The sequence below is a fragment of the Gordionus sp. m RMFG-2023 genome, chromosome 3 (genome assembly GCF_954871325.1).
Source record: "Gordionus sp. m RMFG-2023 chromosome 3, tfGorSpeb1-WG-v2, whole genome shotgun sequence".
In the NCBI taxonomy this organism is placed as follows: Eukaryota; Metazoa; Nematomorpha; class Gordioida; order Chordodea; family Parachordodidae; genus Gordionus; species Gordionus sp. m RMFG-2023.
The window spans coordinates 26,799,126-26,822,538 of NC_088777.1; the positions used below are offsets into that span (position 1 = coordinate 26,799,126).

The 23,413-nt window shown below is 26.2% G+C and overlaps 1 protein-coding gene across 3 annotated transcripts; it reads left to right on the forward strand.

Moving 5' to 3' along the window:
• The first annotated feature begins 336 nt into the window (after nt 1-336).
• LOC135925813 (uncharacterized) lies at nt 337-23,122 on the forward strand. Of its 3 annotated transcripts, none has more exons than XR_010571734.1 (3): nt 368-508; nt 9,999-10,235; nt 22,705-23,122. XR_010571734.1 is itself a non-coding variant. In XM_065461305.1 (3 exons), exon 3 carries the CDS (start codon nt 21,581-21,583, stop codon nt 22,526-22,528), a length of 948 nt encoding a protein of 315 aa, XP_065317377.1. In that variant the 5' UTR covers nt 368-508; nt 9,999-10,235; nt 21,567-21,580; the 3' UTR covers nt 22,529-23,049. The 3 variants fall into 3 exon arrangements, 2 of the variants coding, with proteins under 2 accessions (XP_065317376.1, XP_065317377.1); XM_065461305.1 differs by having other exon boundaries at nt 21,567-23,049; XM_065461304.1 differs by lacking the exon at nt 9,999-10,235 and having other exon boundaries at nt 337-508; nt 21,567-23,050.
• The last annotated feature ends 291 nt before the right edge of the window (nt 23,123-23,413 follow it).

The following is a 23,413-nucleotide window of genomic DNA, read 5'->3' on the forward strand; positions in this document are numbered from 1 at the left end:
ACCCATTCATGTATAATTAAATTATTTCTTTTATTGTACATTTGTAAAGATTATAATTATATATGCATGTGTTTAAATTAAGTCGTCAATATGTTAAATTAAATACTCATAACACTGTATTAGGTATGCAACGATAAAAATAAATTATTACAATAAAATTTAAGAATTAAAATTTTAGCGGAAAATATGAGAAAAAGTATTAAATTTAAATCATTTCCGTTTAATAATAGGCATTATTCATTAGAAAATAAATAAATAAAACATGCCAAAATCCAAATAAATACGTCATAATGATAGATGCAATGACATTATGTCATTGGATAGATGATAATATTAAGGAAATATATAAACAACGTTTAACGTTACCCATAGCTACATATTTTTTAACCTTTAGTTTTTACATGGTTCTCCAACATGCACCCTGCAATTAAAACTTTATTAATTTATAGTGCCATTCTAATCGTTTCACCATTATATATATTCTTTATAAGCAAATACTTGTGTGACAGTAAGTTTTATTTTTTTTTAAATAAATTATACAATTCAGAAATTTAGTAGTCTTTATCGAAATATATAAATGTATTTTTATAAAAGAATTTTGTATTAAATATAAAAGTAAATAAGTTTAAACCAAAAATTATATTTATATTAATATAAACTATATTTAAAATCCAGTGCTCTTAGCCTAAGGTATTGCGCACTGGTTTGCCCAAACTGGTTGTTAAACTTTGAAATACTACAGACCAAAGATAATTAGTAGTGGAACAGTATGTTAACTTTTTCCTAAAATGCAATTTTAAAAATATAAATCAGATTAAACTAGTTCCTAAAATTTAATATATATTGAATATCCACATATATATATAGCAAAACATGATTAATATTTGTAATTCTACTTATTGGCTAAGGTCGGGATTTCTCTATTAGGTAAATATATATAATTAGTTTTATTATGATTGATGCAATATTAATTTATTTGCTTTGTTAATTTTAATTTATATAAAATATCTTCCCCTCCATTATTAATCCTCAAATTTGGAACCAACTTCAATTATTCTATTACAATTAATGTCCATTTCATATAATATATGACTAAACTTCAACTATTCAATCAACTTCTCCATATTTAGCGGACAGGATCATAATTGATGATCAATACTTTATTTAGATTCCTCATCAAATTCCATGTCAAATCAATTACAATTCAGTTGGATTTTTTGATTATTGCCAAATTTTATACACAATATAAGTTTTTATAACTTGATCTTGGTTCAAATTTTTACTTTTAATATAGGTAAAACACAAAAAATTATTTCATTTACATGGATCAGTTTTTATTTAATTATCAACTGATTAAAACTCAGAAATTTATCATTACTTAAGCTCACATTTTACACTGAAGCTACCAAGAGCTGAAATCATGACAATTTGTGAAAAAAAATTATGGATTATGAAAAATAAACCCAAAATGATATAAAACTAATTACTTTTTATTCTCATTAGAAATGCACTGGTACCAGATTTTTAGCCAATACCTTAACTTATATAATGATACCAAAAATAATATATTTATATTGAAGAATATTTTCATATTTATAATTTATCAAATTTGTAAAACTTTGATTAATAGCCAATGCCAACTCTAGTCTTTTCTAGCATAACATACATCATTTAGCTGGAATCCAATCTTATGTGCTATTGCACCCCCCCCCCAATACCCCTCATTTGGCTGAGTATATATTTATATAAAGGGTGTACTGATACCACTAGGCTGATCTGATCCGATATTCCTGATATTATATTGATATCGGTCGAATACCGATCCAATATCATATCTAATTTTGTATTTGTAAACAATGGTTTTAATTTTTAATGTACTTTTTATTAATATAACATCTATAATTTAATTATACCGTAACATTCATTTAAATATATTATAATGATCAGTTATAATTTATATTCAATTCAATTGCAATTCTAAAAGTATATAAAATATTTTTATTGATAAATTATTTATTTATATAATAAGTAATAATATTAATCTATTTACATAATAAGTAATAAACAAAGATATTATGAAATTTGAAATAAATATTTTAAATTAATATATCAAGGATTTTTTTTTAGAAATACCAAAATTTCCAATTTATCAGAGGTCAGTCTGCAATGATGAGGAAATATTTTATTTTTGTTAAAAACGCTATTTTTTATCGGATCGGATCGGAAAATTTTATAATATTTGCCTATAACCGATATTTTTAAATGGGTGAAATATCGACCCAATCCGATCTGATATAAAATATCGGTACATCCATAATTTATGTTATAATAAATTTGGCCCAAAACAAGGGTATATTGTGAGGGGGCTATGGGGACTAAGTCTACTACTAATTTATTGTTGATTCTTAGTTCCCTTTCCAAATTTTGAGGATTCCCATCAAAAATTTTAAATATTTTTTTAAATGTTAAATTTGAATTCATTTTCTCTTTATTATTGTTATAAAGATTAAAATTTTTATATAAACAAAAATCTTTTTCCTAGCCACATAGAAGAGAGAAGCGGCCAAGGTATATTTAAAAACAATAAATTACATACATGGGCCAAGGTTACTGATTTTTATACAAATTTTATAAGTCGTTGCCATTTCTGCTTTATTTAAAGTATAGAGTGAGACTCACCAGCAGCAAGTAGTGATAATAAATAGCTCTATTTTTATCAGTTTAGGGCCAATAAGGCTAAATCAAATTTTTAAGCAAAAAATATCATCTTAGCTTTGATCAAGGTTTAAACTTATAAGGCTTAACAAATCAACATTGAGCTGATTTAACAACACCATAAGCAAGAAATAATTCAATTTTAACAAAATCTTCTAAATATTTAATTTTATTAAAATTTTTATAAATAAAAAAATATAATATTGTAATATATTTTAAAAAAATATGTATTCTTTTGGTATTAAATTTTAAAAATCTATTGAGTATAACATGATGTCTTGGGGCAATATGTAAGTAAGCAGCCTTTGCAGATATGATTATTATTAGGATGCTATTTGTAAAATGAACATTTTATTTGGGTCATTCCATGTCAAATGAGCAAAAAAATCAAGATTTTCAGCCGACCCCTTTCAATTTTGATAAAAAGTTGTAGACTGGTTATATATGTTTCCATTAGATTATAAACAAAATTTTAGCGCATTAGCAACTATATTAGCGGAGATAGGGGTTAAAGATCCAAAAAACGCCTTTTTTTCCTTTTTACTGATGTTAAATAATTAGTTTTTAATTTAAAACTAAATATGATCAAATATTGAATCTAGTATCAATAGCTAAGTTAATAATTGATAATTATGGCGAAAACATCAAAAATAATTTTTTTTTAAATATGGGTCATCTTATGGTCAGTTGAAAACTTGAAATTAATATTTCGAAATGTATATGATCTCCGATTTTTAATTTTTTTAAGAAATATTATCTGTTTACTATTTTTTTAATAATTTCTTTAACAATTAGCATGGCTGGATATTTATTTAAAAAAATATTGCGATTTTTATACTTTTAAAAAAATAGATGGCGCTATATATAATAGTTTTAATATGTTAAAATTCATTTTTTTTATTGATTAAAAATATTTTAATGTATAATAGATCATAAAATTCGATTATATAACTTTGTAAACCTTATTCCCCTGAGATATTCGCAAATAAAAAATTTTAATAATTTTTTTAATATTTCAAATGAAAATTAAAATAATTAAAAAATCGGACTAGCACACGAACAAAAAAGCAGGATTAAAGGAGTGCAGGAAAATTATTAAGGGAAAAATCGGAAATGACATTAATTACCAGGTCTACCCCCAATCCCCCCCCCCAGACTAAGTCATACCCATCAAGACCAAGAATGTTATGAAATTGTCATTATCTTACATTATTAAAATAACCAGAGATAAAGAAAATTTCAAAGATTTTGAAAAATTTTTTAAGCAATAAAAATAACAAAATTATAGTTCTGATGAAATAAGCCGACTCATGCCTGGAATAAAAGATTTTGTATCTGTTAAAGGCGAGAAAGAATCAGCAAAGATTTATATTAAATAATCTTAAAGAAATATTCAAGATGTTTAAGGAAGAATACCCAAGTATATCAATTGGATTCTCTAAATTTGCCGAACTTAGACCAAAAAACTGAATTTTAGTTGGATGACACACACACTGTTTGTGTCTGCGCCATTCATCAGAATGTGAAATTAATGACAAATGTAATAGCTGAAATTACAGCAGGAGAAGATTACTGTATAAATTCTTATAACAATCTTTTGGCGCAAATTATTTGTAATCCATCTCAGCCAAAATTTATTTAACAAATTGTGATCAATGCTTTGGTATAGAATCTCTTATGGGCCAATTATACGAATTGTTTCAGAGAAATCGTATAGAATATGTCACGTTTAAACAATGGATCACGGTGGATAGAGCAAATCTTGAAACTATTATAAAGTCCATTGATGGTTTCATCGAATATCTATTATAAAAAGTTCAAATTTTACTGCGTCACTCGTTTATAGCTAAACACAAAGTTTATTTTTGAAGAATTCCAAAGAAAATTTAAAAGATAAGGAATTTTTAACAATTCTAGATTATTCTGAGAATTATTCCTTCATTTTACAAGATGAAGTTCAGGGATTTCATTGGAACAATGTGCAGGTCACTATACATCCATTTGTAGCATATTATAAATCTGGAGAAGAATTAAAAAAATATAAATTTTGTTATTTTGTCCGAATCATTAAGCCATAATACTAGTGCAGTCCACCTTTATCAAAAAAAAGTCATTAAATTATTAACAGCCAAATTTAATTATAAACCAGAAAAAATAATATATTTTTCGGATGAAGCCGCGTCTCAATACAAGAATCGCAAAAATTTTCTGAACATATGCCTTCAAATATTCCTGCCGGCAAAAATGCATGTGACGGTATCGGAGGAACTGTCAAAAGATTAGTTGCCAGAGCTAGTCTTCAAAGGCCAAATAAAAATCAAATCCTAACCCCATTAGAATTATATAATTATGCTAAAGAAAATATTAATATTCAATTTGAATATGTATCCAATCAAGAATATATCGAAGAGGAATTAACCCTTCGTAAAAGATTTAATTCTGCACTGCCCATACATGGGACCCAAAAAATTCACGGGATTATTCCCATTGATCAAAATAGACTAAAAACCAAAATATATTCTAATTCCAAAAAATATAATATAAAACAAGTTTCGTTTTTAAATGAGAAAATTTTATTTTAAAATATTAATCGATATATAACATGTTTATATGATGATAAATGGAGGTTAATATATAATCGATAAAAGTGATACAAATGAAGAAGTAAAAATCCTATTTTTACACCCTTGTGGACCTTCAGCCTCATTTAAATTTCCTCTGAAAGTAATATTTTAGTTTTGCTTAAATCTCATATTCTCTCGCTGGTCAATCCCTCTACTCCCACCAGTCGAACATATATATTATCTCCTGAAGAATCTCACAAGCTAGCCAGGCTTTGTATTCCTTTAGATGAAGTAAGATTTAATTAATTTATAAACTATCTTAATTAGGCAAAATTTGTGAAGATTTTAAAAATTTATGATCTGAATTACAAATAATATATATAATGCACATTGTAATCGATTTAGTATGATATATATATACATTAAAATATTTTTAATCAATAAAAAAAATAAATTTTAACATATTAAAACTATTATATATAGCGCCATCTATTTTTTTAAAGTATAATAATCGCAATATTTTTTTAAATAAATACCCAGCCATACTAATTGTCGAAGAAATTACTAAAAAAAATAGTAAACGGATAATAATTCTTAAAAAAATTAAAAATCGGAGATCATATACATTTCGAAATATTAATTTCAAGTTTTAAACTGACCATAAGATGACCCATATTTTATCAAAAATTAATTTTGATGTTTTCGCCATAATCATCAATTATTAACTTGGCTATTGATATTAGATTCAATATTTGATCATATTTAGTTTTAAATTAAAAACTAATTATTTAACATCAGTAAAAAGCAAAAAAAGACGTTTTTTAGACCTTTAACCCCGAATATCTCCGCTAATATAGTTTCTAATGCGCTAAAATTTTGTTTATAATCTAATGGGAACATATATAACCAGCCTACGAATTTTTATCGAAATCGAAAGGGGTCGGCCGAAAAGTGATTGATTTGACATGGAATGACCCATTTTTTATACAAACTATTATAAAAAAATACCTCGTTTTATCATATTCCATTTTATGCCTATTAATAGAATGACGATGAACAGTGTTGTGCAGATTTGATAAAATACATTTTCATTCAATCTGCACATCACTTCGATTAATGGGCAGCCATATCTTTTCCTCAATTGTGGGGTAAAAGAAGGATGGTGGGTATAGGGAATGTAAAAAAGAAATATATATCCCTCAGTAATTTTATTCTTTTTCGTAACTATGGCTAACCACTAATCATCATAAATATATATATGCTAGATCCTTTATTTAAGAGCATGGTCTAGACTGGTCTTTTTTCTATATATAAGTTTATGACGATTTTTAGTGGTTAGCCACAGTACTAAAAAAGAATAAAATTACTGAGGAGATATGTATTTCCTTTTTCGATCCCCATGGACCACCATATCCTTCTATTTATTGCACAAGTGACATCAAATAATAATTATAGTAGATCCACAGTCAGTGACAAAATATACCTACAAATTATGGTCTCAGGAAATTCTATTAATAAGCTTAATATGGAATACGATAAAGATAAGAGATATTTTTTATAATAGATTGTATATAAAATTTTTATTTTACAATATAGTGTCCTAATAATAATAAATATTTTTATTAATATTATAATGATATTTAAATATAACATCTATATTATGTAAATTTATTTATAAAAATAATAAAAATTTTAATAAATTAGAAAAACAAAAATGGCCACGATTTTTTTTTGATTAGCAGTTAAATATGAAGGTAATAAACATTCCTAGCGAATATCAACTCCCCAAAAAATCCCTTCTCAACTATGTAAATATTTTATTTTTACTAGTAATACGGAACTTTTTGATATTTTCCAATGTCGAATTTAAGGGCTATAAAATGATATATAATTTCTAACTATATCTTAAGATTTTTTTTAGAAAACAAGATTTAATGAAATCACATATTGCGCGATTTCTCGAAGTGCCTGAAGCTAGGATTAGAATCCAATTTAATTCTGCATCATTCTTAAAATGTTTTGTTCTTATTCTTTTAAAAGAGCTTCAAACGCGAAAGACCAGTGGTTTTTAAAACAATATTGAATTTGCAGAATAAAAAGAACATTATGAGTATAAAATAAGTCTGATGAAGGGGTAATTTACTTAAAACTGGTAGTTTATAATACCTCAACCAGGGAATTACCCTATATTAAATATTACCCTATTCCTAATTAGGATTATCTCAAAAATTTAATATCCAACTTTTCACAGATTTTTAAAGCAGCTCTTAAAATAGTTTACCCTGCCTACATCAAATCCCTTAGATTTTTAAAAAATAAATATAAATTTATATGTAAATTTTTAATAGAATATATATTTTTTTAAATAATATCTTAAAATATTACATATATACAAAATAAAATTAATATTATTTTAAAAAGCATTAATTTGTATTTGACCGGTCAAATACACAACTCTGATATGTACTTTATTTATAATTTGATTTGAATAGATAAGATGGATATATTTAAAAAAAATAAAATTTGTTCAAATCCTCTTGCATTCATTTATTTATAATTTGAATCGAAATGATGACATTTCAATCGTAATCTTAAAAGATTTAATTGACATATTTTATTCGAGAAAAGACAAAAAAATAGGAATTTTTTGGGATAATAATCAATATCATACCTCAATATATTTAAAGAGTTTCCTTTTTTAAAACCCCCTTTTTACAATATAGTATTACCCATATAGTTCTCCCGTTAAGAAGTTATTTAGTTTAGCGTAGGATGTTTTTGTGTGACATCTTCTCTTAAAAGCTAATACAAAATTGATTATAGCTAATAAGTTTTGGGACGATTCTTATATTTTCATATAATTTAGATATAATTATTTATAATAGTGAATTTATTTTACTGGTAAATTAAGTCCTTATTTTACTAGTATATAATTAAATAAAGGAGAAAAAAAATATGTTTACTGACAAATAATTTAAAACTAGAAAAAATATTAAATCTGAAATTTTGTTATTATACTAGTAAAATATTTTTATAGTGGTGATTTCTAATAAAAAACTTAGAAATAAATAGAAATCAAAATTTTAATATCCTTCTATCCCCTAATGCTATAATATGTTCGCAACCCCTGTTTGAGTCAACCCCACTCCCATATTTTACCTCTCCCCACCCTCCTCCATATCCCAAACTTTCTCCCCCCGCCTTACTTAGTAGTTGCCATATAAATATTATACTTTACCTAATATACGCACCCCCATTCCCATATACCACATACCTACTTTGCTCCCAGCTTCAATATCTCTAAATTTATCTCTATCAATCTTACATTTGATCCTATGATACCATAATACTAATAAGTCATTTTCCATGACAAATCGACTAAAAGCACGATTGGACACTATTGTATTTTGGAAGGTTTTAAGCAGACACCTGCAGGCCCTGATACACGGGCCGGCCATATTTTAATCTAAATTTTTTTTAAAAAAAAAGATACCCGAGCCGAACCTTATTTTATAATCAAATAAATACATCGATTGGATATTTTAATTTTGATTAAATATATTTAGAAATTTACGAAACATCATATCAACAATATATCTCCTAATATGTCTTCTTTTTATTATAAAATTATATCTACTCAAATCAATTTACTGGATAATTTTGAAAAACATCATACCTTTGGCGTTGGCTTTTAAATATTTACAAATAATTTTAAAAAATGGAGATAGAACGTTGTAGTCTACTTTGTGCTAATAAGAATGAAAAGCTGTTATTGGTTCACCTCTTAAAAAAATTATCATTAAACTATATTAAGTTTTAAAGGGTGTTTTTAGCACTTTAATACCAATACCTGTTTATATATAACAAGTATGTTAAACGTCTCATTTTGAGTCGATTTTTATAAACGACTCAGAAAAATATTACGCCATCCTGAAGATTTTGTTCATGGAAGGAACAAAGGTCTAGACATATATTATCAAAATCTCGAGGCTTAGACCATATTTTTCTGCTAAAATATTGAGTTAGCCGTTTTAAAAAATCGGCTCAAAACGAGCCGTTTAACAACACTAATAGCAAGTCATGATTATTATGAGCACAAATTGTAAATGACAAACTAATTTATTAAAATAATATAGTTAATCAAAATCATTTTTAAATAACATAAATAAAATTAAAACTTAAAATATAAATATAAATCAAAATATAACGTAAAAATTATAAAACCTTACATTTTCTTTCTCTTCAATTATTACATTTTTGATCTCACTATTTATACTACTAAAATTTACATAGCAGGTAATTTCATATAATTATCATTTAATTTGATTACAATTTAAACCTCCCATTTACAATTAATTATCTTTATAAATTTTATATTCAAATTAACTGTTATTTTTAAAATTATAAATAACTTTTCTTTTTCATTACACTTATTTGACATTACTAAATATAGGAAGAGTTTTTTTTAAAGGTCTAACACTCAGTATAGTTAAATTATAATTTTTTAAACTTCATAGTGAACTAATGATAGCAATTCATAAAATTAACTACAAGGTTCTAACTCTATTTTTTAAAAATTACTTAGAAATGTCTTATAACCTTGAAATAATGGTGTTTATTTTAAATAATTCCTGTTTGAGTAGAGTTAGAATAGAACCCTATAATAATCAAGTATGGAGATTTTCATATTATAAAAACTTTTAATCATTTTATCTCTAGATTATTTAGTTTACACCAAGAGTAATAGTAATATTGCATCTGCAGTTGCTGCTGTTTTCACAGTTCACATTGTGTTAGCTGCATACATTTACAAAGCATTTCAGGACGATACATCTGAACAAAACAAGCTGAATCCTCTATCATCTCTATTTCCTTCCTCGCCAGATCAAAAGCCCGAGAAAATTGATTAAAATTATTGCATTGGATCGATTATTTTAGTTTAGACAATCCAAAATTGTAAATACAACATTTATACACATTAATGAAAGTTTTTATACCCTTTTAAATATTTAATTATTTTATAAAATTTAAATAATGTATAAGCAGCGCGTACGCAGGTTTGGAGGGGGATAATAAAATTTTTTAAGAAATATTATTGTTTTTTAAAAATATCAAGCATACATTTATTAGGACTAATAACTATATTTAAAACACTATTTTAAATTAATGTGAATTATAAAAAAAATTATATGTAAAAATCACTTAAATGACTCAAAATAGAAATTTGAATTTTATGAGCCTTTAAAATTTATATATAAAGTATAAAAAATTTAAATGTTGGAAATATAAATACACAAAAAATTTCTTAGGAATAATTGTATTTTGTATGTTATATATTTATAATGTAAAATCCAATCTTCGTTAGGATTGAGCTAATTTTTCAATTATCTCATCCTTGCTTGTCGTCAAATGCCTATGAATATTCAAAAGATCCAAACCTTTCAATCTACTTTCAGAAGTTGTACTTCTTGCTATGTTTTTCAGAGACATGTATGACCGGGCCAGGCCAGAAATTTTTAAAAAAAAACACCTAGGCTGGGCCTAAATTTTTTAAAAAAACATACAGGCCGAGTCTGAAATTTTTTTTAAAAAAAATATCCTGGCTGGGTTGCATATTTTAAAACAGCCTATATTTGAAATCGTTATTATTAGCTATAAAAATCAAAAATAAATATAATTTATTTTTAAAAAAGCCGGGCCGTGCCTGAAAATTTTTTAAAAAAAACCCGGGCCGTGCCCTGCAAATAGTACCTCTGCAGGGCTTTGTTATTCTTAAAAAAGACAATGTTCTCTCATTAGTTTACTAATGGGAAGAGTTGCTAATATATAAACCCTTTTAATACATAAAAATATAATCTAAAACGTGTTTGAAATAATGCAGAGCATCCATAGCATTTTTTGGAACTATATCAACCATAGTTTATCTATAAACATAGTTATTTAGCTAATAAGTCATCATAAGATACTTTAACATCTTCATGATAAAAATCTAACAAATATTTTTTTTCTATCACCATCTGAAAAAGGTTGGGAAGGCTTTTGTGGAAGTAGTATTTGCAGATTGGTAATCCCTGCATGATGAATTAAAAACCATTCATTTATTTGGGTTATAATGTATCTGTATCTAAGATATACCTTCTACTGATCCTATATTAATGTGTTAACTATGAGCTTGCCTTGCTGCAAGTCGAGGGAGACAAATATTAAACACGTATAGCTCTGCTTTTGACTCAACAAAAACATATAAAATATGAAATTCTTCATCAACATTAGCCCTAATTTCCTTGAATTCTAATAATTCTCTCCGCTATTCTCATCCTCTTAATCAAGTCAATGTCATGTTTTTGAAAAGTAATACATAAAATAGTTTTATAATTAAATAATACATTCTAATGAGAAAAAAAAATTTGGAATAAGCATTGAATCCTATAATTTTCTTGCTTCTGAGGAAATATTTCTTTCAGGCCATTTTGATATTTCTGTAATAGCAAATAATCGGCTCTTATAACTCCATAAAAGCTGTTACTGCTTGATGGTGGAGACTATCTCGTTGGACAAGGTTGCAATTTCTTTCTCCCTGTTGGACAATTTCAGAAATAATTATTATTTGACTAGAGATTTGAAAATGGTAGATAAATATTACGCCACTAAAAATTTGAAAATAATAAGTAAATATTACGCCAAGGAAAACTTGAAATCGAAATTAATTGATAAAATAACTTATTAGATGAGTGATAAATAAATGTAATTAATTATATATCTAATATGAGATAGGAATAAATATTAACAAGTATAAATTAATATAAACAAACAATAATTTTTGAAAAATATATCCGGCATCTGCATTTTTTGGCTTTGGGGGGGGGTGGATTTGCCCCCCCCCCGCGCTGCGTACGCGCCTGTGTATAAGATATTTTATTAGTTTTTTATGAACCTTTTTAAGAGATTTTATGCATTTAAAATATTTATTAACATTTTTTAAAGCGTCATAAACTGCTTAGGTCATATTTTAGCATTATAAAAAAAAATAATACAGTTAAACTTGTCAAATTTGGGCACCATTAGAACTAATATTTTTACCCAATTTACACACCTGCCCAATTTATCAACACTTTTTACCTTTAAAAAAAGCAATTTACCATCTGTTATAATTTTTAGTTTAGCAAAAAGTGAGATAATGTTGAACCATTTTCAAATAATTTTTATTAATTCATCAAAATTATGTTAGCGTTAATATATTATTTTTTTCAACTTATCAATTTTTGAGCGTATTTTAAAATTTAAAAAAAACCGATTTTACTTGAATGGTGTTTATTTGGTGATATGACTATTAAGTGGTATAATAAATAAGTTTTAAAAAACAGAAATACCTCATTTATATATTAGGAAAAAAAATAGTTTAAGTTAATATTTTTTCAAATTTTTATAAACCTTATTTTAATTTAAGAAAAATAATAAACGGAATAAATTTAAAAAATATAATTTTTTAAATAAATGTAAATGCCATTCTTTTTTTTCTATAGAAAGACGCCAATCGGAAGAATGAAATATAAAAATTAACAACCCAATAAAAAAAATTTAGTTTACATCCCAAACCAATTAATAAATATATTTTTTAAAATTTAGAAAATATAAATTTCAAATTTCTTTAAATATAGTTGAATATTTTATTTTGTATATATATTATAATAATCTATAATTACAAGTACAAGCGCAATATATTAATTCACATAATGATTTATATTTGTGAGAAAATATTATATTTTAAAATTGTATTCTCGTTTAGTTGTGAGTGTTCCAAACAGGGGCGGACTGGCGACACTACGGCCTCGTGGGCATTTTTTATAGCGGCCTCATTTATATGGGGGCTTCGCCCACATGCCCCCTTTTTGCGGGCCTTCGGCCCGCTTTTGCCCAGTCTTCAACCTGGTTCCATGGCTTCTTTGATTTACATGATTTTATTACTTCTTATTTTTTGAAAATAACTTCAAACGTTTTACATTTTTAGTAAAAAAAAAAAAGAATAGTATTATACGATAATCATATATTTTATTTAAAAAAAATGCACAAAAATCATATTCATTACCTATATAAAATAATATTCATCTAAAATATATATTTTATATTAGATTTACAACGATATTGCACTATAAAATCAAATCATCACATGTTAAATACAAAAAAAAATGCATACTCAATATATTAAATCAATTAATTATAAATATAAAATTATTGCAGTTATACAATATTACAGAGAATAAAATTGCTGCACTTTTATAAAATCAGGCACCGATCAATAATATTAATAAGATTTTAATAAAAGAATTAAGAAAATATATAATTTTTACGTTAATAAATCTCTCATTAACTTTGAACCTTTGCGCAAATATACAGAAATATCAACTTTCATCATTAAAAACGCTTCTAATTTTTCTTGGTCAATATTAGCTCCCAGCTTATTTTTATAATTTTTAATTTACTAAATGCTTTCTCGCAATTATCCTGCGTAAATGATAAAGTTAAAATGTATTCATATGCCAAAAATAAATTAGTGTCACTTGTATGCATATTGTATATTTTAAGAATTATACACGCATATACATTTATTATTATACTCTGATTTATTATCATATTGTAACATTCCATCTTCTTCATTTGACTCCTCACTTGTACATGTGATTACACTGGCAAATGAACATAATTAGTTATGAAATTTAACACTCAATATATATGCCAATTGTGCCAGTTTTTCCAAAGTCTTTTCAGAAATATCTTTACTATTGATTTCATCAAAATGTCTTGGACGCAAATATTGCACATTCAAGATAAGCTCTCAATTTGCAGAAAGTGGAATTTGATCAATTATAGGACGAAATAGTTCGAACCTATAAAGGTCAATCGATTCTAGAGGACTTTCATCTTGGCATTTCTCACTATATATTCTCTTCCCTCGTCCTATTTGATCTTTTTACAGAGCATTTTGTACTCAGATACTCTCCAGTAGCTAAAATATGAAAATGTTTCATTTAAATTAGCAGCCATTTTATTGCTTTATTTTGAATCGATGATACAGAAGATTTAGCATCTTCTTTCATTTTCCATGCTGACAAAGTACCTAATTTTTTAGTTTGAAGATATGACAGTGGCCTCATTATTTTAAAAATTTCGAAATATATTATAGCTGTACTTAGAGTCTTAAATTTACATACTCTCTATACCATATATCCAAGGAATTTTTCACGTGCCCACCACCTTATCTCACCTATTTTTTGCAGCCTTCTCAACTTATTTTGGCCAGATAAATTATTCTGTTTCATCCAAGCATCCATCCTTTTATCTGATTTATCGACCTGGATTTTATTTGATTTCAATGAATTAAGATCAAGAAATGTTTGCTATATTATTTCTACAATAAATGAATGTATAAGAATATAATATAATAAATTAATCAAAACTTAGCTTTCACTCTACTTAAACGAAAACGTTTACACTTCATTTAAAAAAAACAAAGAAAGAACGTGGTAATGAAGTGTAGTGTCAAGCGACGTTATTGATATATTAAGCATTAAAATATAGTAAACGACATGACAATTCTCAAGGAATGTGATATTCAAATCATAGAGATAATTAAAAATAAATAAATGATAAGAGAAAATAATGTGAACATAATAATAATTTTTTTCTAATCTGCCTCTATTTTGATATTTTACTCTGATTGGCCTCAAAAATCGACATTTTCTTATGGCCTTGTGGGCAAAATGCCCACCGGGTCTTATGGCCAGTCCGCTCCTGGTTCCAAAATTGTCATCTTTATTTTTATATAAATAGAGAAAAGATAAAAATATTGTAAAATTTATATTACCTTTAATTGATTGGTTGCCCCCAATTACCAAGTACCAAAAACTCATGCATATGATTTAAAAAGTTTGTAAAATCGTACGGTATGTACCGATTTAATATCGAAGTAACATTATTTACGATTTGATCTCTATCGTTTGGCCTTGAAATTTTTATTTTTCAAAAATTTCTTCGATTATTATTTTTTTTAAATTTAAATAAGGTTTATAAAAATTTTGAAAAAATATTCAACTATTTTTATCCTAATACATAAATGAGGTATTTCTGTTTTTTAAACACTTCTATTTATTAAACCACTTAATAGTCTTTGTTTTTAATGTATCACCAAATAAAACACCTGCAACCCTGTATATAGAATGACCTGCCCTAGGAATTTCAGATAATGCCTTTAACTTTTGAGTTATTTATCATTTATAATGTTGAAAAAATAACACATTGGCGCTAACATATGCATAAACCTATACAAAATAAGAATGTATATATCAGAGTTGCTAACGCTCCTTTTTAAAAGTAGCTAGCTCCCGCTCCTACCTTCTCAAAAGGAGCTAGCTCCCACTCCCTCTACTAAATTTTAAAAGTAATTAGCTCCCGCTCCAAGTAATGGAGTGCCATTCCATAGCCACAACTTTGATTTTTATTTTTTTTAGAAAATACACGAAACATAATCATATTTTTTTATCAAAAAGTTTTATTTATAATATATGATATATGAAAATATTTATAATCATTTATTACTTTTAGAAGTAATAAATTTACTAAAATCTAACAAACATCCACGCCTTTCCCCTAAAACCTGTTTAGTAATACTAAACAGGAGACTAGAGGGAAGCGGGGTATTTTATTAAAATATTTTTTAATTCAGGAAATTTATTCAAAATATTTTCTTCCTGATGATCAATTTCGGAATCCAAAAAAATCTTCCAAATCATTTAAATATTTTTGCATCAGGAATTTGTTTTCTTAAAAAATTAATTAATTTGTATTTTAGTTCCATATTTTCCCAATTTAATTTGAATGCACTAGCCGCAATGATATTTTCATCATTATAAACATTTGAAAATCTGCAATAAAGTTATATTTTTTATTGATTTCTTCTTCTATGATGTCTGGATCCATAATATTAAAAACTATTTTTTATCACATATCTATAAAATGAATATTAATACGACTTACAAGATTTTCCAAGAAATTTTCAATATATTAAGAAAGAAAAACTTAAATTTTATATTTTAACTTGTTAAAAAACCAATATAAAACTCGGCAACATTTAATATTGCATAAATTTAAATAAAATAAAATTTCATTTTTATTGAATTTTAATTAACAAATAAATAAATTTATTAATATTTAAAAAATAATTTAATTTATACATTAAATTTAAAAGAGCGGGAACGGCGCTCCTCCACTTCAGCCCTAAGCTAGCTCCCGCTTCCGCTCCTGATTTTTAAAAAAAGCTCCAGGTGTTTTTGAAAAAGTGTAGCGGCGCTCCTAAACAACTCTTATATATATGTAGACTAGAGGTCTGCATTGGGAGAGTTTTTGGACCAAAAGCCCGCCCATCCAATGTTTTAAAGATAATTTAACCCACCAGCCCAGCCCGCCTATAGTTTTAAAAAAATATATACCCGCCCGCCCCGCTTATTTGTCTAAAATTCCTTACCCGCCCGCCTGCCCATTAGTCTAAAATTTTTTACCCGCCCGCCCATTATTTATAAAAGATTTTTAACCCAAGCCCGCTTATGAAATTTAGTCGATCCTTTTTGGGAGGAAAGAAATTCCACCGACTCTCGGAATGGATTTAATACTGCGTAAAGCTCATCAATCATATCCCATTCATTATTAAAGAGTTTTAAAGATTGTTTTCCTATTTTATTTAGAACATTATTTATTGAAATTTTGTTTACACTGCGAACACTTTCTAGCATAATTAATATGCTATGCCAGCGGGTAGGGCAATTTAATATTTAAAGTTTTTCCATTAATTAGATTGGTTGGTGCAATGCCATTTCTATTACATCAGACATATCAAAATGGTCATCAAGGTATGGATCAATCATCAATATCCAAGATATTACCTGTCTCTTAAATTGACTGCAGACATTTACGATGTTCAGCCTCAACTTCACATTCCAAATCAGCTACTCAATATCTGAGGGCTAAAATAATTTCTCTAATTTTTTTAATGAGAATATCAATTTTGGTAACTTTTTTATGCCATCAACTGTAACCAAATTATGAAGTCCAAGCCCTAATCATAAATGTTGCTCATAATCCCCTAATCTGACGCTTCTTTTGACATTGGCCCCAGCATCAGTGACTATTTGTATTATTTTGGCTTTTAAATGGAACTCCTCTTTAATACTATCAATCTCAGATAATATTGTACCTCAGTATGCTTTTGAGTCACATTTCTAGTTGCTAGGTAAAATATTTTAAATCAAAATTTTCATCTAAATGATGAAGACTAAATGTGATATAATTTCGACGCTTGAAATGATCGGTCCATAAATCAAAAGTGATAGAACAAAATTTTGGTCCAGAATCAATCAGATTTAAAACATGCGCCTTTATAGATAAATAAAGATCTTCTAGTGCACCCCGACTAATGGTTGTCCTATTTGGTAAATCTGACGAGGAATCAATTATCTTATATTTCTATTTTTTAGGCAATTTATTTTTTAATAATCATTTTATATAAATTTTAAACCTTTAGAAAATCTCTCATTTCTTTATTGTTTATAGAATCAAATGGCATTAAATCTAAGCAGCACATCAAAACCATAATTTCGCCCTATTATATTTCATATTTATTTTAAACATTAAAAAGATATTTAAAAAACATCAAAATAATTAGAGCTGGAATGAAACAAATTATAAATTTGATTTAGTTTTAACTTTCAAAATAAAGTTTTACATAATTAATTTAATAAAATATATATTAAGTTTATACATTAAAAAGACATTTAAAAAATATAATAATTAGAGTTGGGATGAAACAAATTATCAATTTGTTATAGTAGTAACTTTCAAAATAATGTTTTACATAATTAATTTAATAAATTATATATTAAGTTTATACCTTATCTCAAAATAGAGCTGGCAATAAATAAAAAAAATTTAGTTTGAACTTTCAAAATAAAGCTTAATAAAATTAATATTACAAACCAGTTAAAAATTTTAAATGAATAATAATAAACAATAATACTAACCTAAGAGCCACTTTTTATCTTTTATATTGTTGCTGCATCTTGGTGTTAGCTTTAAAAACATTTTTAGACTTTGAATGGATTATTATTATTCATTTTTTCTGTTAATTTGTGATAATTAATTAAGTGCCGAGATAGATCACTTGTACTTATATTTTTACTAAAACATTTTATTTCATAACAAAAATATATTATATATATAAATATAAGTCTAAAATAAAAATAAATTACTGTGAAAATGAATTATGTTTATTCGAATCTTCCTCATCTTTTTTCGCCAATTTTAAGCAAGGTTCACAATAAATATAATCAGGCATTATTGTGCTTTTCTTATTTTAATTCTTCAAAATAAGATTTCCAAAGTATCTTCAGACATAACTTGATTTATGATTAGTAGAGAGAGTATTATTTCATAATTGTATATAGGGTATTTTAAAACGTGCAAGTCCATAAAAATAATTAATATGAATTGTTTGTGGAAATTATGACGTTTGAATGAATGTAAATGATATCCACTAGTCTATTATATATAGCAATTGAATACAATTCATATTTTAATTTTATTAATGTTAGTATTCAAATTAAAATATTAATAATTTAATATATAAATATAATTAATATGCTTTCTAAAAATTATACACGCCGCGCCGCCGCCATAATAAAAATCGGCAGCGAGCCGGCGTGAATAAAAATGCCGGCTTCAGCCGACGGCGCACAGTTCTATATATATGTTAGCGTCAATGTGTTTTTTTCTGGCAATGTGATATTTTTTCAACTTTAAATCATTTTTTGAGCGCGTTTTTTAAAATTTAAAAATCTTATTTTACCGGAAATGTAAGTCGTCAGTTTGGAATACCTACCCTATGAATTTCAGACAATTTTTCCATGAACTTTTAAACTTAATGTAATTTATAGAGTTGTTATAAGATACTTTTTAAATGGATCTAGATACAGATACATCGTCTAAAAAATTATCTAGATACAGATACATCTTCTAAAAAGTTATCTTGCTACAGATACAATTTTAAAAATGTATATGGTACGATAATGTGAAAATTCATGAAATTAAAAAATTTATTGACTCGATATCAGTGTTGTTAAAATAGCGTGCTACTTTTTTCAGTAGCTGTAGCTTTAGAGGGCTACTTTTTTAGAAAATAGCGATAGCGGTAGCTCGCTACTAATTTAGAAAGCGCTACTTCGCTACTTTCAATTTTACATAATAAATACAATTAAAAATTATTAAAATATATTTTTTATTAAATCTAAAATTACAATCATTTTATTTAATTTTGAAATTTATATTTAAAAATGTATATTATAAATCTAGTTATTAAAAATGTGTGAGATTGTTGAAGATATCTAAATTTCTTTTCCCAAAATTCAAAAAATATTTGAATCTTGAAGAAAAAATTATTACTGGATTTCGGTTTCGATGTAATATGTGTCGCAAAATTTTATTCTCAAATCATACAAGCAGCTTTAATTTGAAAAAAACATTTAAAGGTAATATATTAAACAAATTTAATATCAATGTGTAGGCAAATCCTTAATTTTTAAAATAAATTTAAATCAAAGACCAATCATTTTTTTTATATATTCATAAATTTTATCTAAATTATTTAAAACATTTTAAAATAGTTATTTCAATCATTTTTATGTACTTATCTCCTACATAATTTTTATTCTAAGTATTACTATTATAATTTTAGACTGTTCACACCTCAAATTATAAAGAGATTGAAAAATATCTCAAAAGTTTTAGGGTAATGGAAGAAGATACATCCACTTCCAAATCAAATTTAATTCAAACAAAATTAAGCAATTTGGATTCATTAACACCAGGTGTATCTCAAAAATTGGCTAACAAAGTCATGAACTTTATAATAGATACTGTTCAACCATTATATCCTTGGTGGATAATGGTTCTTTTATAAAGATGATAAACACTTTTTCTTTTACCTTGCAGGCAGACATTGATGGCAAGAATTTTGGATAGCTTTAAAGAAATGAAAGAATCTTTAATATTAAATCTATCAGATGCCTCCTACATCTGTACAACAGCAGATTGCTGGACGCATAATATAATATAAAAATGTTTATTTTCTGTTTTATAATATGATATTCATATTTTTAGAGCTTATTTGGGAGTGACCGCACATCTAAAACGAAAATCTATAGCATTGGCTCTAAAAAGAATAATTGGCTGTCAGACTTATGACATTCTAGCAAATATTATTTCAGAAATCCATATGTCTTACAAAATTCAGAACAAGGTTTGTAAGATGATTACAGATAATGGGTCTAATTTCCTGAAGGCTTTCAGGTTTTAAATTTATTATAATTTTTTTATATGATATAAATATTGAATATTTGGTGAAGATAATAACATTACTTGTAATATTCATGACACCGAAATGTTTTTATTATTAAATTGCAATAATAAATAAATTATATATATATGTAACAAATTATAGTCATGTTTTTATACCAATATTTTATTTGTGGAAATAAAGTTACTTAAGAAATATTTTTAAAAAAAAATCAAAATAGCGTAAAAAGTAGCTAATAGCGCGCTACTCATTTGAAAACGATTAGCGATAGTTTTTAAAAAAATAGCGGTAGCAATAGCGTTCTATTTTTTAAAATAAAAAAATAGCGGTAGCGATAGCGTTCTATTTTTTAAAAAAATAGCGGTAGCGATAGCGTTCTATTTTTTTATAAAATAACGGTAGCGATAGCGCGCTACTTTTAAAAGTAGCGTTTAACAACACTGCTCGATATCACATTTATTAAAATATAACTAAAATATTGATTTCTCATATTGAATAGGATTATTTAAAATATAATAACCTTAATTATTTTAATTAACGATAACTCGTTATATTTTTTTTTAATTTTGTTATTTAACAATTAATAGTTTTAAAAAGATCATAAAATTTTAAAATATAAATGAATGTAACACAAAACAACAAATACCCACTTTATAAAGGTCTTGTGCAAATGGTTAAAAAATTAAAGATCTTCCCACTTTTAAAAGTAGACAGTTGTCCAATTTATTAAGGCATTTTCTAATAATAGTGACTCAAAATTTTGATCAAATTAGGAAGTTGTCCGAATTATCAAGAGCACAAATTAGGCAAATTTGACTGTATTATAAAAAGCATTTTGAACGGATACTTTTATTAATAAAAATTCTTACACCATATATATTTACCCTCAGACGCCTTTTTTAAAATGGTATTTTACAACCTCTATGTCTTTAATCGGAATAGAGAATGTGTTTTCTACCGTGAATGGCATAGAAATCGGCAATGTGCCATGTCCCGTTCTCAAGAATTTAAATTGACTTATGGGCTAGTTCATTCATGTAAAAACTTTCTAGGCAAGATTATGAATCCCGCCCTAAAATTTGAGCAGAGTTCATCTAAACTAATAAAAGTGCCAGTATCAAATTCTCCTTTAGATGATCAGATTCATTCTGCCAGCAATTTATTGAGTTTCAGTAATCTTAACAAAGCCAAGAATTTAATCAACGATGAAAATATTGAATTCAATATTCAGATATCTAAGGATACCCCTATTTCCCCACAAACAATTATTAATCAAGCAATGAACGAATATTACGGCAACTCAATTGATATCATAAAAGTGGAGATACAAGATTTGAATTTAGCTTACCAAAACCTCAACCCAACTTTGAGGGAAAAATGCAAAGAAAACAAAGAAGGGGCCTTGCTTCCCACAAACGAGTATCATTATTTTGTCATTCAATGTGATAAATATAAGTCTCACGTGTTTGAAACAGCTAATTCTTCTATGAAAATTGTGTTAAACTCCTCTATCAATTTCTTCGACGAAACGACACCCTCTGGAAACATATCAGCTCTTACAGACACCATCATTAATACCAATAAGAGCGTCAATCATTCGTTTTCTTCAGCCGATGTAAAGGCTCTGATTGAACAAATTTTTGGGCTCCTCTACGTACCTTATTACGTGGATAATCCATTATACCAAAATAGTCTCTTTGCACGTCACAGCACCGACAAATGCCATCTGTCTGAAAAGGTGTGTTCAAACGGGGCCACCACTTTTGACGCCCTCGACTGTCCCACGCTCATTTTAAATATTGACGCTCTCGTCGATAATTTCAACAGACACGGAGTTGCTTCCATCACTTAATTTCATTCATTAAAACATTCTCATTCTTTATCAAAATATTTTTTGTACAATTTTTAATTACTGTTTATGATTGTAATGTTTATTTTATACCCCTATAAACATTTAATTAACTCAAATCTCTAAAATAATGATCATTTCATATTTTAAAAAATTCATGTTTTATGAAATTTGCACAGAAAATAATAAAAAGAATCCCGGTAAATATTTCTCAATATTCTCATCTTATGAATACATCCGATAAAATCAAAGCAAGTATCGATAATATCGAAAATCTTAAAATTGAATGTCATCTCAAGCTATATCCAAGTCATGATATTATTTTGCTAGAGAAAAATTTAGGCATACTATTTGCTAAACCTCGGTCAGAATTGCCACAGATAAAAGATAAGATTATTTATGGTAAAAATGGTACAAAAGAACAAAATAATTTATATTTGAATAACTTGATCAGCAAAACGATAGAAATGCAAGAATTAATTAACCACAAATTAACTCAATACATTGATGATGTCAAGATTTGATAATTTATCTAAGAATTATATTCGATATTTATATCTCAATTATTTTGAAAATTGGAAATGTTTATGATTATTCTTTCTTTTTAAAATATATTTATCGATATCATTATGTTACCAACAGTTACAATTATTTGAGGTATTTTGTTCTATTTTTTACGAAAATGTAAAAATAATAATTTTAGTGGTAAAAACCTCTATTATTTTGAGCATATAATATCAGCAGAACATTCTTTAATTATTAAATAAATTTAGAAATCATTAAATATTTAGAATCCCCATCAAATTTGCAGTTTTAGGATGTTTTATCGTAGGAGTTTAGGAAATTTATATGCTTCATAGACTCGGTTTTTAGCAAATTTTAAAACTT